The sequence below is a fragment of the Grus americana genome, chromosome 16, assembly GCF_028858705.1.
Source record: "Grus americana isolate bGruAme1 chromosome 16, bGruAme1.mat, whole genome shotgun sequence".
NCBI classification, from domain to species: Eukaryota; Metazoa; Chordata; class Aves; order Gruiformes; family Gruidae; genus Grus; species Grus americana.
In genome coordinates, this window is record NC_072867.1 from 7424242 (window position 1) to 7438489 (window position 14248).

The following is a 14248-nucleotide window of genomic DNA, read 5'->3' on the forward strand; positions in this document are numbered from 1 at the left end:
ATGAAGTCTACATAGGTGGTCTCAAATGACTTTTTTTTTTTTTTTTTTTTTTTTTTTACAAGTAGACATGTTCATCTTCCTTCTTAGAATCTAATTCTGACCAGTGAAAGCTAAGAAAGATGTGTTAAAGTAACCAATCATTCCATCCCTCCTTGCCCAAGATGTCATGCCATTTGGCTCAAAGACAGGTATTTCAATGCAGGCCCTTCCAGCTTTATGTCTGACTCTCAAAACATAACTTACACTCAATCATATGACAGTGGGTACAAAGCAGTTACTCTTAATGCAACTTAAAGTCATTTCTATTTCTCATTTTCATCCTTTTATGTTAACTTTGTTTCCATTCACTTCCCATTTCAGGTTAACAGGAAGAGGTGGCAGTGGATGAGTATCACTGTTTCAATTGGTCTGCAGTAAATCAGATTTACCTGTGCAGCACACCCCAGCGTGGTATGTATGCAAGTTGCATTTTATATAACAGTAACTGTGACAAGCCTGAGCACCTGCTTTATGCCCCAGAGCAATGCTTTTCAAGCAGAGAAACTGTATCAGCTTCACTGAAGCTTCTTAAGGGATTAGCCTATACTGCTTTTCAGTGCACTGCAAGTGAAAAATGATTGCCTTCAAGGAGACAGGATAGAAACCACCACCAGCATCACTGAATCATTAGATTCCTTTGGTACATACCACCAGGACCTTCATACAATGGACTAGACCCCTTGGGCAACAAGTCCCACGATAGTGTCACAAACACTGTTTTAGTGTGTTTTGATCTGGCTGATCATGGCTTGTTACAGCTTCTGTAAAGCTACTCACTAAATCATAAATTGGGTATGTAACAGTTACCTAGAAGTGTGGTATGTCAGGACTGTGCCCAAGAATGCCTCAGGAATTGTTTTGTTTTCTGTTCAGCTTACTAATGAAGAGCTATTCAGCTCAGTAACTGCCAATCTCAACACACCCAAGTTTCATTAATGCAATACAAGCCAAATACACACGTGTAAAAAGACATTTACTCTCTCCCACAAGTGCGTCTCAGCAAAATTGAGACCCATTCAGCTAACACCTCACTTTATAGGCAAAAGCTTCATAGACACTAGTAAACTTTAGTAGGTGCCATTCACTCCAAAAGAAAATCAAACTTTAGGCATAAGAACATCAGAAGCTGCTTGCAACTAGACTTTTGAAAACAAATCCACTGAGCATGTGGCTATTACAGACTTCTGTGCCAGTATGGAAAGAAGTTTCCATATCAAGATACTCACGTACTTTTCACATGTAATGCAGAAAGTTTTAGTACTCAATAAACATGCAAGTTGTAGCTCCATCAACTTCTGTGACCTTGAACAGAGGAATAAATGATGGGCTGAGTTCCCCTGTTCTTGGTCATATGCTCTAGACTGGACAATGTCCACTTATTGTGACAGATTACATGTTCACATACTAGACACTTGAGCACTGTAATGTTGAGCATGATTCAAGCCCATCTACCAATATAGCCCATTGCAAGAGACTGATTAAGTATCACAAGAATGGTCAAGAGATTTAACTACAGCATACCCAAGTACCTAACTTGATTTAATTAATCCAGACTGAGATGTATTTCCAGAGTACTGAAGTAGAAACACAGCCTCTTCAAGGTCTCTTCTTGATTACTGTGCTTCAGCTTGACCTACTCTTCAAGAGACAGCCCCTGGCCACTCATTCTGCATTGTGAGAATCTTGAGGCATTAGCCTACTTGAAGTTCAGCTTTAAGCCCAAGGTTATTCACTCCAAAATCTGGTTGATGTTGAAGAATAACACTTTGGGTATCTTCACCAAGATTTTTGCATCAAGTTCTGGCATTAACATTTCCCATTTTAACTGTTATAAAATCTAGCAAAGCTTTCAGAAAATGTAATGCTAAATTATGCATGAGTATCACTGCTGTGCTTATTATTAGGGAAGTCAGTCACATCTTTTAAAGGCAAAATGTCAGTACTTCCTAAAGGATGGTCATGTGAATACTGAAAGCATCAGTGAATGATGACAATGCTTCACATTTTAGCAGACTGAAAACACTGAAGGCTGTTCCTGCCATCAGGAGAGCAATAAGTATCCTCATCAGATCATACGTGCTCCTATAACATGGAAGCAGCGTAAGAAGCATATTCCTTATGACTATACATAAGAACATGAGCAGAATCTCTTTACCACCAAATAAAGGGACATCAGCCAGCATCGCTTCTATCCTGAATGGAACAAACCTGCCAAGACAATCTGGACTATGTTGTTCTAAAGCACCTTCACCCCTTCCTAAAGCATGGAATTAAGAAAGCTTTATTACAGGAGATAGCAAGCATTTAGCTATGTATCTTAAAAGGCCTCAGGTGAGGGTGCTACAGGTTATTAGTGAAGTTTGTATATATTAGAGATTTTGCAGTTTCTTCTCATAAAGGAGTAAACATCATTGTTACTAAATTTTCATTTAAGGCAAGCAGTATTCAAACTAAGGTTGCCTTCTTCTAAAAAGGATTCAATATTACAAAGTCATTCCAGAGACATTTACTATGGGGATAAGCCTCCTTCCATGATTTTACCCCACACTTTTCTGTAATCCAGTTAAACCCTACCAAGCACCCCTACGTAGGTTACTGTAAGCCTGGCTGTAAAGGAAAGGATAACATTCTCTTCTACAATAACAGCCTAATGCTTCTCCTACCCTTTCATGCCCTAATGCCCATTATCTACATGTACAGTGTAGAACATCTTCACTATCAAGCTGAATGAAACAGCAGATTTTTGCTTCATAGATATCTAGTATTACCGCAAACTGGATTAGATATCAAACTTACTTTTAAGCATCTTACAGATACTGAGAACTGACACAGTAAAGATTAACCTGAGATGTGTTGTTTGATTCTCAACCTGAATGAAGACACATGAATCCTACACTTCAAATGAAATACAACTATAAATCTGAGATTTATTCTTTCCCCATTCTATTTTACCAACATGGTACTATTTGCTAAGAAATGGAGTTGAGATGTTTTTACACAAGAGTTCTACTACATATTGGGCTAAGGCATTTCCCTTCCTGTGGAGTGCAACAATCCAGACTGAGCCAACAGAGAATAACTCAGACACTGATACTACCAGTCTTCAAACTAAGTCCATTTCTCTAATAGGAAATACTTAAGCCTAACTTACTGTTCGTTCAATGCTGACACTCCAATACTTGGGACCTGCCACCACTTAAACACTGGAGTCATAAGAACTCTGAATTTCAGATCCCTCCAGGGTTCAGTAAATATCCCATTTCAGCTTCATGTCACACAGCTCTAGTGGAAATGCTTTTTGGAGGTGATCAACTCTTGGGTTTTAAGCCTGTTCGGAAAGAGTAAGGCTTGGACAGAGGCTATGGGTATCCAAATACTAAAAACTGCCTGCTAAAAGCTCTGTAAGCACATATAATTTTAAGCCTAATACAAAGAATGCAGTAATGCAGTTTCTCAGAATTCTTACTCATGTGACTATATAAAGTTAGAATCATGCTCAATAAGGATCTGCATATAGTTGTTAGACGTACCCTCTCAATTGCCCACCCTCGCCTCATCTCCTGATATAGTTCCCATCTTGACAGGCACAGGACATCGAGGAAGAGCTGAAACGTGCAAGACCACCGGCTCACAGGTTTTAGTTGCAATTAGGTTTTCATCTTAAGTGACAGTTACTCCCTACACAAAAATCTGTTCTTCTATGTCTGTGATGACAATTAGAACATCTATTGATTGAGTCTCCCTACCACATGTAGGGCACTTCTCAACTCGGTGAGCAAATATGGTCTCTTCAACACTACATAGCTGAATCAAGTCATGATATTTAGCCCTACCTTTTGAATATAAGTTCAAAAAGTCATTTACAGCTCACAAATATCCTGAGTGCTTTTAAGTCCACATCTAGCCAAAACAAACTCATGAAAGCCATTACACTTCAGCACAGTCATGCCCTATTGCACAACGGATAGTAATTCTTAACAAGACATCTCAGACTATCCAAATAGAAAGTGTTTTTGTCCAGAAAATGATGGAAGTAAATCTATATCCTTTACATTTAAAGCCAGGATACCTTAGCTTCTCAGTGCTGCACCAAGATGCATAAAACTTACGCATCAAGAGCATGTCATGCACACAATTTTTTTGACATTAGTTGGAATGAGCCTATATTAGTTATTCAACAGAAAGCAGAAGCCTGTCTACAGATCCATGTGTCTATCCATCTAAGGGATGAAGCCCCCAACCTAGGAACCTAAGACTTTGTGTAAGCAATAGCTTTCTCTGCAGGCTAGCGGAAATTTTTGCTAGTGAAAACTGAAAGATCAAAAGGGGACAAAGACAAACTTTTAAGAGCAAACCAATGACTAAGTAAAGTTTAATTTTAGATCAAGAACACTTTGTACACCAAATTCCAGTAGTATTGCTTCTAGTCTACATAGCAGTATATTTAGTCTTTTACAGCATCTCCATTGTAAACTACAATCCCCTTGGAAGAGTTCAATCTGGTAAATAACTTATAATTCAGAGCTCCAACAGAAGCACTGGAGTTAAGAGCCTGATTAAATCACAGTAGGTTAGTGTGTACTAGTACTTCACTATAGCAGAGCTGGCATAGTTTGTACTGCTGCTGCAGCTGGTCAGCCATCAGACAGATAAAAACAAGTCTTTATCTTATTCCCCTCCCTTGCTATGGGGCATAACTGTGATATCCTCTGTGGGAAGAAAAGGCAAGATGCTAGTACTGCATTCAGCTCTGAGACCCCAAACATAAGGACATGGACCTGTTGGAGCGAGTCCAGAGGAGGCCATGAAGATGATCAGAGGGCTGGAGCACCTCTCCTATGGAGACAGGCTGAGAGAGTTGGGGTTGTTCAGCCTGGAGAAGAGAAGGCTCCAGGGAGACCTTATAGCAGCCTTCCAGTACCTAAAGGGCCTACAGGAAAGCTGGAGAGGGACTTTTTACAAGGGCAGGTAGTGACAGGACAAGGGATAATGGCCTTAAGCTGGAGGACGGGAGATTTAGATCAGATATTAGAAAGAAAGTCTTTACTGTGAGGGTGGTGAGGCACTGGAACAGGTTGCCCAGAGAAGCTGTGGATGCCCCATCCCTAGAAGTGTTCAAGGCCAGGTTGGATGAAGCTTTGGACAACCTGGTCTAGTGGAGGGTGTCCCTGCCCATGGCAGGGGGTTGGAACTAGATGATCTTTAAGGTCCTTTCCAACCCAAACCAGTCTATATTTCTTCATGAATTTGTGAAAACTCATAGCTACAGAGTTCACATCTGAAAACAACTGTTCAATTGCATTAAATGGAGTTAAACAAACAGTAAGACTTGAGTTCATTTTCAGCTTGACTACTACATCAAGACCTGGATATCTATCTTTTACTGCAGTTATTCTCCATCTTTCGGCTCACATAGGACTTGAATATACAAGCTATTACAACTTCAAATTTAACATGCACTGTGACTGGCAGTCACTCCTCCTGCAGAGGCTTGGAGCTACAGTTCAGTCAGAAGGATGATCAACATACAGCAAAACAATCTTCACAATAAATGTAAACAGTCTGCTGATCTCTAGTACTCCTCCAATTTTACATGGACCAAGATCGCTCTTTCACTTCACACTATCATTTATCCACTTCCAGCTAGAGAGTGGGAGAGAAGAGTTCAGTATTTAACACTGCAACTTATGTTTAGTTTCTCTGGAGAGCACTTTCTGCATGCTTCAGTTGTTCTTTTAGTTAAAGTACATACAACTATCTTGGGAAGACTCTGAACTTAAGTGAAATAATGTTTCATCAGCAGCATGTTGAATTCAGAATTGACTAGTTAGAATAGCTGTTAGTGCTATAACTACTTAAAGTCATAAGGTATAAACAGTACACAGACTGACTTAAAGTACAGAAAGATTTAATGTAGGATCACTGAAACAGCACAATTATAAGGAACTGTAACTTTTTTTGGTTTAACATCATAAAAGCAGTGTACTATATCTGTTACACTAATTTGAAATATGACAATTTAACTGTAGTCAAGCCAATTTCTTGGAAGTAATGTAAGGAAAAAAGAGATTAAGCAGATAAAGCTAAAAATGGGTGATAGTGAAACAATATGAAGAAGAGCGAATGCCTAAGCTTTTCATGAATTCTCTACCAGTCAACAATAAGCAGCACGTATCATTTATTCATGACTAGATGTTTACAAGGCATATTAAGTTCAGGCTGATAAAACTGTACTGCAGATATCCAGTTAGAGCAAACACTACCAGTTCCCACATTCCTTCTGATTTCCCTCCCCATTTATCCCACCATGCAGAGACAACTGCAGAAGCAGCACTGAGGAGGCTGACTGCATTCCTACTCCCAGCTACTACTAATCTCAATTTCTCTTTCACAGAGTACTGCTTTGGAGCTACTGCATTCAAACTGATGGGGAGAAGCAGGAAAGAATGAAATCTGAAGAACAGTTTGGTCCTACATGTTAATGGCATGGGTCTCAGTATTTCCCCTGCTCCTCTATGCAGCCTCCATGCTGGGGAAAAGTCCAGGTTTAGCCCTTTCAACAAGATCAAATTATTTAAGAGCAAAAGCAGGTGGTAGCAAAAAATAGAATATGACTTCAGTACAAATCCCTTGAGAGGCTGCTAGCCCCCCACCCAAAACAGAAGTACTACAATGCTAATATTGGCATGTTACAAGACACAACACTAGCCATCACAGAAACAATCGTTTAATATGCAAAGCAGCACATTACATCTATGACATATTGTGTGATGTTCTCTCATCATTATTGTATAAATCAAATACAGTCAGCAGGATTGGTTATGTTTGCTAGTTTAAAATTGTAAGAACTATACGCTTCTTTCTAAGGAGAGCCTGATATCAAAAATGCTTTGATCCCAAGTTTTAGACAGCTGTACTGTAGCTCTCAGGAATTCATTTGCAGTTACTACAATCACTGCTATTGTGGACATGGGGCGGTGCGGGGGGGGGGGGGCAGGCAGGGAGAGAAGTGACAATATAATTCTTCACTATGTTAAACTCTCTTAACCCATGACAACTCTGAGCGGACAGGTGTGTCTATTCCCTTGGGCACAGAGATTAGATATTTCTGGAGTTTGCTAGCCCTGTTAGTGTTTTTCAGGCTAGGGCTCCTTCTGGAGTTACAAAGACAGTTCTTCCAGTCAAGCAGAAAAGCACTTCCCAAAAGGAGCTGGAAGTGGCAATAACCATTTCCCAAGCTAAAATGCCTGAAGTGGCACACAGTCTACACTGATGGATGATACCCAGTCATATTTTCAAATGGATGCCTGATTTGACAGAAAGGGGCAGCACAGAGACAGAAGGATGACTTGCCAAGTCCACTTCCTGTTCTCTCATTCATTTAGCAAATTCCTTTAATTCCTGCCTTAAACTGCATGTTCCGAGACCGCTGTTCTCTCACTCCATTTACAACCCTCCCTCACCACCAGTTCACAAGGAAACAGATAAACCGGTTTGTCTGTGCTGCATCCATTAGTCATGGATCTTTTCCAACGCTGGCATTACAGTTTTCACAGGCTATTAAAGAACTGAACGGTGTTATTTTTAGGGAGGTTTGGGGTTTTTTTAATATTGTTATGTTTGGAAGAAGGGACGGAGGCTATGCAGCTTCCAAGTCCAAATGGTTTCTTGCACCTCATCTCACCAATTTCCTTCCAGTTCGCAGCTGCACAGAAAGAGGTTCCCAGGAACCTCCGCGATCCGTAGGCTGGTGGTCTTTAGGTAAAGAGAAAAACCTCGATCCCTCTGCAAGATTCAGGCGCCCACTTAAGCTGAGGCGGGGGAGCCCCCGCGGTCCCCGGGGCGAGCAGCCCGGCCCGGCGCCTCCCCCTCCCCGGAGCGGGAGGTCCCTCAGGCGGCGAGTGACTCTGCACAAATCGCGGCAGCTCCGCACGCCGCGGAGAAGCGGCCCGGGGGATGGACGGACGGAGGCGGCAGCCCGGGAGCCCGCACCGGGGGCGGGCTCAGCCCCTCGCGCCTTCCCGCGGCACCCAGCGGGACGGCGGCCCGCACCAGACGGGGATGGAATGGGGGGGGGGGTGTCCCCCAGCCACAGCGGCCGCAGGAGGCGCCTCCGCGGCCTGGCCCCCTCTCCCCTCAGCACGCCCCCAGCCCCGGCTAGGCCGCGGCCCCCCCTCTCTGAGAGACAGAGTGAGGCAGAGGAGGGGGAGCCCCGTCCCTGCGCTTCCACCGCCCCCCTCCGCTCACCTGAAAATGCTCCTGAAAGCGAATGGGCAGTATCTGGGCCATGGCTGGGGGCGAGCTCCCCGGGGCAGGGGCGCGGGGCAGGGGCCGGCGGTAGCAGCAGGGCAGGCGCCGCTGCACCCCACACGGCGGCGGGGAGGAGGGGAGGGGGAGGCGGCGCAGGCGCAGTGCCCTCGCTGGGATGGTGCCCCGGCGGGCTCACCTCCCTTTTTTGCCTCAGCTCGGGGCCGCTCACTCCGGCGGAGGGATCACTCTGGCGGAGGGATCAGTGCACACCTCACCAGACTGCCAGGGTCTCCTCAAATAGTCCCTCTCCGCGGAGCTTCTTCCCCCGCCCCATCGTCCCCGCCTCTCGCCCGCCATCGCCTCCCACCGTCGTCCTCTTCCCCCGCCGCCCCCCACTGCCGGTGAGGGGCCGGGCTGGGCAGGGGGCTCCTGGGGAAGGAGGGGGCTCCCTCCGCCCCGGCTGCGGCCAGCCGAGAGGGGCGGCAGGCGTTGTCAGAGCCCAGGTATCCTTCCGCTGCTGCCACACGCACTCACGTGACCCGGCCCCCTGCCCGCTCCCCACGGTGGCGGTGGGGGTGCGCCGCGGCCTCTCATGGCCCTGTCCCGCCTCACACGGACCCCCGAGAAGCTGCTCCCCAGCCCCGCGGGTCCCTTCCCGCCGTTCCCCACAGCAGGGGCGGAGGTGCCGGGGATGATGCTCCTCAGGGCTCTGGGGGTTCCCGCCGTGGGTGAGAAGAAAGGCAAGGGACTCCCAGGCACTGCCGGGCTGTGGCCCTTGGTGGGCACCGAAGGCCGGGAGCAGGCCCGCTCCTGATCCTTGTGCCTGTGGGGCCCGCGGCCTGCTCCAGCACCTGCCGTCCTGGCTGGTTATGGCAAAGAGTGGCTCTCCTCCTTCTCGGGGTGGACATCGGCTCGTCCTGGCCACACGGGAGCAGAGGCATGCATGGCCTTTGGCAGTCATGGCCCCTACTTGGGGCGTGAGGGCCGGGGCAGCCACCACATCTTAGCAGCTCCTGGGAGACCCAAGGGGCCCAGCTGGCGCTTGGGTCTGGCTTGGTCAGTTGTCATGGCTGCCCACTGCCCTTGGCCCACCGACAGATCGTAGCACCACATGGGCTTTGCTACCTACTGCCGTGCACAAAGGTAGGTGAGTAGTTTTATGACTGGTTATCAGGTACATTTGAAAAGCCATCCTGCTGTTCTGCCCTGTTGAATTTCTAAATGAAAATAGGGTTCCTTCCCTGAAGAGTTGACATCATAAATTGGAAGGTTATTGAACATCCAAGAAGTGGAGGGTCCAACATGCAAGAGGTATATCAACACCTTTTTTTTTTACCCTCGCTCTTAGTCACACCATTACCATCAGATGGGAGAGGTGAAGGCAACATTACTGCTACTATGTTTCTCCTAAATTACAGTGATCCTTTGAGATGGAAAGTGATTGCTGCAGTGTTGCTAGCTTCAGCAGTTTTAGTATCATGTTGCGCACATTTTCCCAGAGAGCTCAGCTGTGGGAAACACAAGATTACAGGAGAATCTCCGATTCAATTTTTTATAAATGAGTTTCTCATGCTGTGGGTTGCAAAGAAAAGCTGAACAAGGGACCCCTGAAGACTCAAAACCAGAAGGCAGATTAAAACAATTCCAAATATATTACAATTTAAAACCTCATTATTTTTACTTAACCTCATTCATTTTTAATACATGGAGCTGGGAATTACCAAAACTGGGTTACGTTTCCAAAGGAATCATAGACATGGCTCTGCTGAGACACCTTGGTTCCTACTGGCACACACAATCGCAGGCTGCAGCCATGGGGACCCCTTTGCCACGTATGGGAGATCTGAAGGTCTACAGCTGGACTGAGGAAACACTGAACAACCCATTGAACAGGTGGCAGAAGGTGCTGGGACTGAGGTGCTGTGCTGGTAAAGCCCCATCCCTCAGGAAATCTGGGATCTGTAGCTCTCCCTGGAGGACTGTCAATAGGGGTTAGGCACCAAGGTCTGTTCTCTCTAAAGCAAACAAGAATGGAGCTGAGGTGGAGACAACTTCCTTATATGGTCTCAAAAGGGGTTTGACTAGCATCTACTCCATAGGTTTGTTAGTAGCAGTTTATTTACGGTGGGTTAGCTATATCAATTTCTAAATGAGGGCAAGTCAACAGTGCTGCAGAGACAAGACCATCAGTGGGATGGCAGGACATGATCTGTCACCAGCCCATTTTGGTATAATCAACTTGTTCTGTGTTTGCCTCTGTCAACTGCCCTTCCTCACATCCATTTTGTGGATGCTAATTATTTATACCCAGAGCTCCAATTGCTAGCTTTTGCTTTCTAATTTATAGCTAACTAGCCCAGTTTAAAAAAAAAGAAAAAAAAAAACCAAACAAAAAAACCCAAAACAAAACAGAGCCACAGACTTTCATCACTTATTTCACAAATGAAGTAGGACCTCTTAAGTAATGTACACAGTTATAAGGTATCTTTTTATATCATTTATATTTTAAAGAAAATTGCGACAAAGGAAAGAAACAACAGGTTTGTCTCAGAGACATATTTTTATTAGCAAGAATTAGAAATGCACAAAAATCACTGTATACTGTGTGCGGTCACCTGTAGTAGTCTGGCACTGACTGCTGACATGAACTAGACAGATCACTGGCTAAGGAAATCAAGGCTCTTTTAAAGTATAATTAAAATTCTGTTATTTTTCTTAAATCCAGTTTTAATAATATAATGCTTCGTGCCCACTCCCAGCTGGCCAAATCCTAATTATAACATCCCATAATTTCTGTAGTAAAAAAAAGCATCTCACTTTATGTAAAAGTGCTTTGCCACACTTTTGTCTGCTGATGTCTTTCTCATTTATACCTCCTTTATGCTGTTCTGTGTTTAAATATCTGTTCTTTTCACCACCTGGCTTTGCTGATCATAAGGGTTAGATTCTTCACAAGTGTGATCAGCTCTGAAGAGCTGGCTGGTAGCGTTTGAAATTTTGACACAAATAAAAAAAATGGGAAAAATATATTGCCATCTTTTCTCCACTTTGCAACTAGCTGAGCTTCCATAGCTAAAGCAACTGACCCCTCTACAGTCAGCTATGTGCATGTATGTTTTAACTGAGTCTTTTAACCTTATTTTCTATATTTAGTTTGGGATCTCTAGATGGAAAGCCACTACTGGCCTTATTTAAGGTACTTCTCCTACAGTCTATTGTCTATTAAAAGGAAATGTAAAGGGTGTCAAGTCTCTAAATGTTCACTGCGCTAGTACCCCTCTGATTATCTAACTGCTACTCTTCCTCCTTTATAAAAGGCAGAGCCACAGCACTTAGCAGCTGAGAAGGGTGTAATCCCTCACAATGCTTCAACAACTCAAATGGAAAAGCTTCTGGTAAATGTTCCTCTATTTTTTCAGAGGTTGCTCTCCTCCAGATGTTTGGTTTTCTGGCTCCTCCTATGGATGGCAGCCTGATGCTCTTTTTCAGTATTTGAGAACAGCCCTGAGAAGAGCTGCATTTTTGCCTTGGATGGGCTGTTATTTACATGGAAAACTGTTAGATGTATTGTGCATGTTCCTAGTCTTCTTCCCACAGAATCAGCCAAGGAAGTCTCACTGGAAAAGCAATGTACATTTCTCTTAAGTGTTCCTCTTGGAATATTGCTCCACAACATCAGTTCGAGTCACTGTATAACTACAAAAGTGTTCAATTTGCAAATGTTTGTCCACTTTTCTGGTTTGATTAAAAAAAAAAAAAGGCACTAGCACATATTCTGGCCTATATGAGAAAGCACCTGCTTGCTGACAGCAGGAGACCTACCTGACTGTGAACACATAAAGCTCCAAGTGACAAAGTCTGTGGACTGGACTTGCACATCCTTGTGACTGACCACTACGAACTGCTGGAGAGCTGATGCGAGTGACAGCATTGAACGCAGAATGTTTGATCCACATCTGTTCCCAGCTGTATGCTGACTGGCGCCGTCTAAGTGTTTTGCCTAACAGATAAATCTGAACCTTAGGAATGCTGTATCAGCAGTCACAGCGTGAAGACTGTGGTACAGCAAAGACAGAGCATTACAACAATTCCAAAAGTTCTGATTTGGTCTCTCACAGAGAAAATAGACATTTCATGCATCTCAAGGCCCTCACTGACTGCCCTGTTTGCTTCAGGATCCAGTTTGAAACTGTACTCCTTGTTTTTCAAACCACACCCTCACTCCTTGGACTTCTTTCCAGCTTGTCTCCTGGAGACGGTGGAGCCCTCCCCTTTCCTCCCGTCTGTCTCCTCAATCCTTCCAACAGACTCCTCACTGCTGAGTCAAGAACTGCCTCCTCTCACCGTCTCCCATCCAGAACTAACTCCTTGTACATGTCCCACAGTCATTCTCCATTTTAGTGCAAGATTCCATTCCAATAATGGTCTTTTCCCCTGGAATGCAATTCTCCTTTTCCTATCTGTTCTTCTTATTGAATGCATAACTCTGGGTCATACAAAGCACTCTGAGTCTCTGGACGAGTTTCTTCTGTGTTTTTTGTAAGTCATTGCACAAGCTCCTGAGAGCAGACTGGTAAAATTTGTAAATGTAATGTCTTTGAAGAAATTATTTGAAATTTAAAGATTCTGTTGCTGAGTTGTTTAATATGTAACTGTTTAATGTTTAAATTCCCTCTAGTACATTCTCTGGCAGGAGAATGTCGTTGTACACACTTAGCATTTAAAAGAAATCTCCTGTTATCGTGGATTTAACTCCTGACATGTGCTTGATAAAGGTCACTTTATGAATTTAGCTTGGTATGTGAAGCCCCATCCTGTATTCCCTGCACATGGAAAGCTCTGCTGGAGATGATAGATTCTGATGGCATTTAATGTCAGAATGAACAGAAGTGTCTAGAGGAGGTAGCAGTGCAGGCTGGAGGTCTTTAGATTCCCCACAGAGCTAATGCCACGATGATACATAATTTACTTGTAACTTGCAAACAATATGCCTGTCTTTCCTCCCAGAAGCATTTCCCTGTAAAGAAGCCATTTCTGTCTATCTGTGCAGTGTGCTGCCATTCATGCTCTCTGTGCATTCATATAGTCGTTTACTTCTCTGGACACTTGCGTTCTCCAGGGTTTGCAGCACAGATGCTGAATTACTTGCACGGCAGTATATTAGCTGAAACTGCAACTCCTCCAGCCCAGCCTTGTAAAAACAGAGGTCTACTGGTCAGTGACGCAAAGCCAGATAAAGGGCATGGGAGTCAACGTCTGTCTTCAAAATCATGACAGATGGGTCAGGGCTGCTTCCTACGTCAACCTTTTTAGATGCTGAATTCCTCCAGAGTGTTTTCTCTGGCAGCTCATTCATCAAGTGGATAGAGGGTGAACATGTTCTTTGAAAATATAACTAATGGAACGAAATAAGGTAGCTAATATAAATCAAGTGTGCATCTATTTCTAATTTCACCAGTTCTGGAATGACAGAAACCAAGCTACACTTAGAAGTAGACCAAGTAAAATCTTAGCCTAAATGGTCTGAGTGGTTAAATATCTTTTAGGAGCATAACTAGTAAGTGTGCACAAATAGGATATGAGAATAAAAGGCTGGAAAGGACCTGAAGGGGTCTTCTGGTTATTACCTCTGTCCTACAGCAAGACTCAATGAGCCAATGTTTTCTAATTGCAGATTAATGGGGTGATTTGGGAAATGCTGAATATATAGACTGTTAGGGCCTTTTAACGATTTCCTTTGAAATAGACCCTTGACAAGGAAACCTCAGTGTTAATTTTCTTAACATTATTATATTATCCAGGAAACAGAATAAAGCCAAGAAAAGCAGAAACCCCATTACATTTTAGAGTATAGTAGTAAACCACGCAGACGGTAAACAGACTTTTAATTTTCTATAGGGCCTTTACAATATATTTCCCCTTCTCTTAATCCTGGAAAGAAGCACTCTAAATCCATAAG

The 14248-nt window shown here is 44.0% G+C and overlaps 1 protein-coding gene across 4 annotated transcripts in view; it reads right to left on the reverse strand.

Annotated features, from left to right (window-relative positions):
- Window positions 1–10680, reverse strand: part of CLTCL1 (clathrin heavy chain like 1) — a 39517-nt gene extending 28837 nt beyond the window's left edge. For 3 of the 4 annotated variants that reach the window (XM_054844284.1, XM_054844282.1, XM_054844285.1), the window contains exon 1: window positions 8287–8545. In XM_054844284.1, coding sequence (XP_054700259.1) covers window positions 8287–8328 — 42 coding nt within the window. In that variant the 5' untranslated portion in view covers window positions 8329–8545. Of the gene's footprint in view, window positions 1–8286 lie in introns of all 4 variants that reach the window. The other variant, XM_054844283.1, reaches the window with a different exon arrangement.
- Between the last annotated feature and the right edge of the window lie 3568 nt (window positions 10681–14248).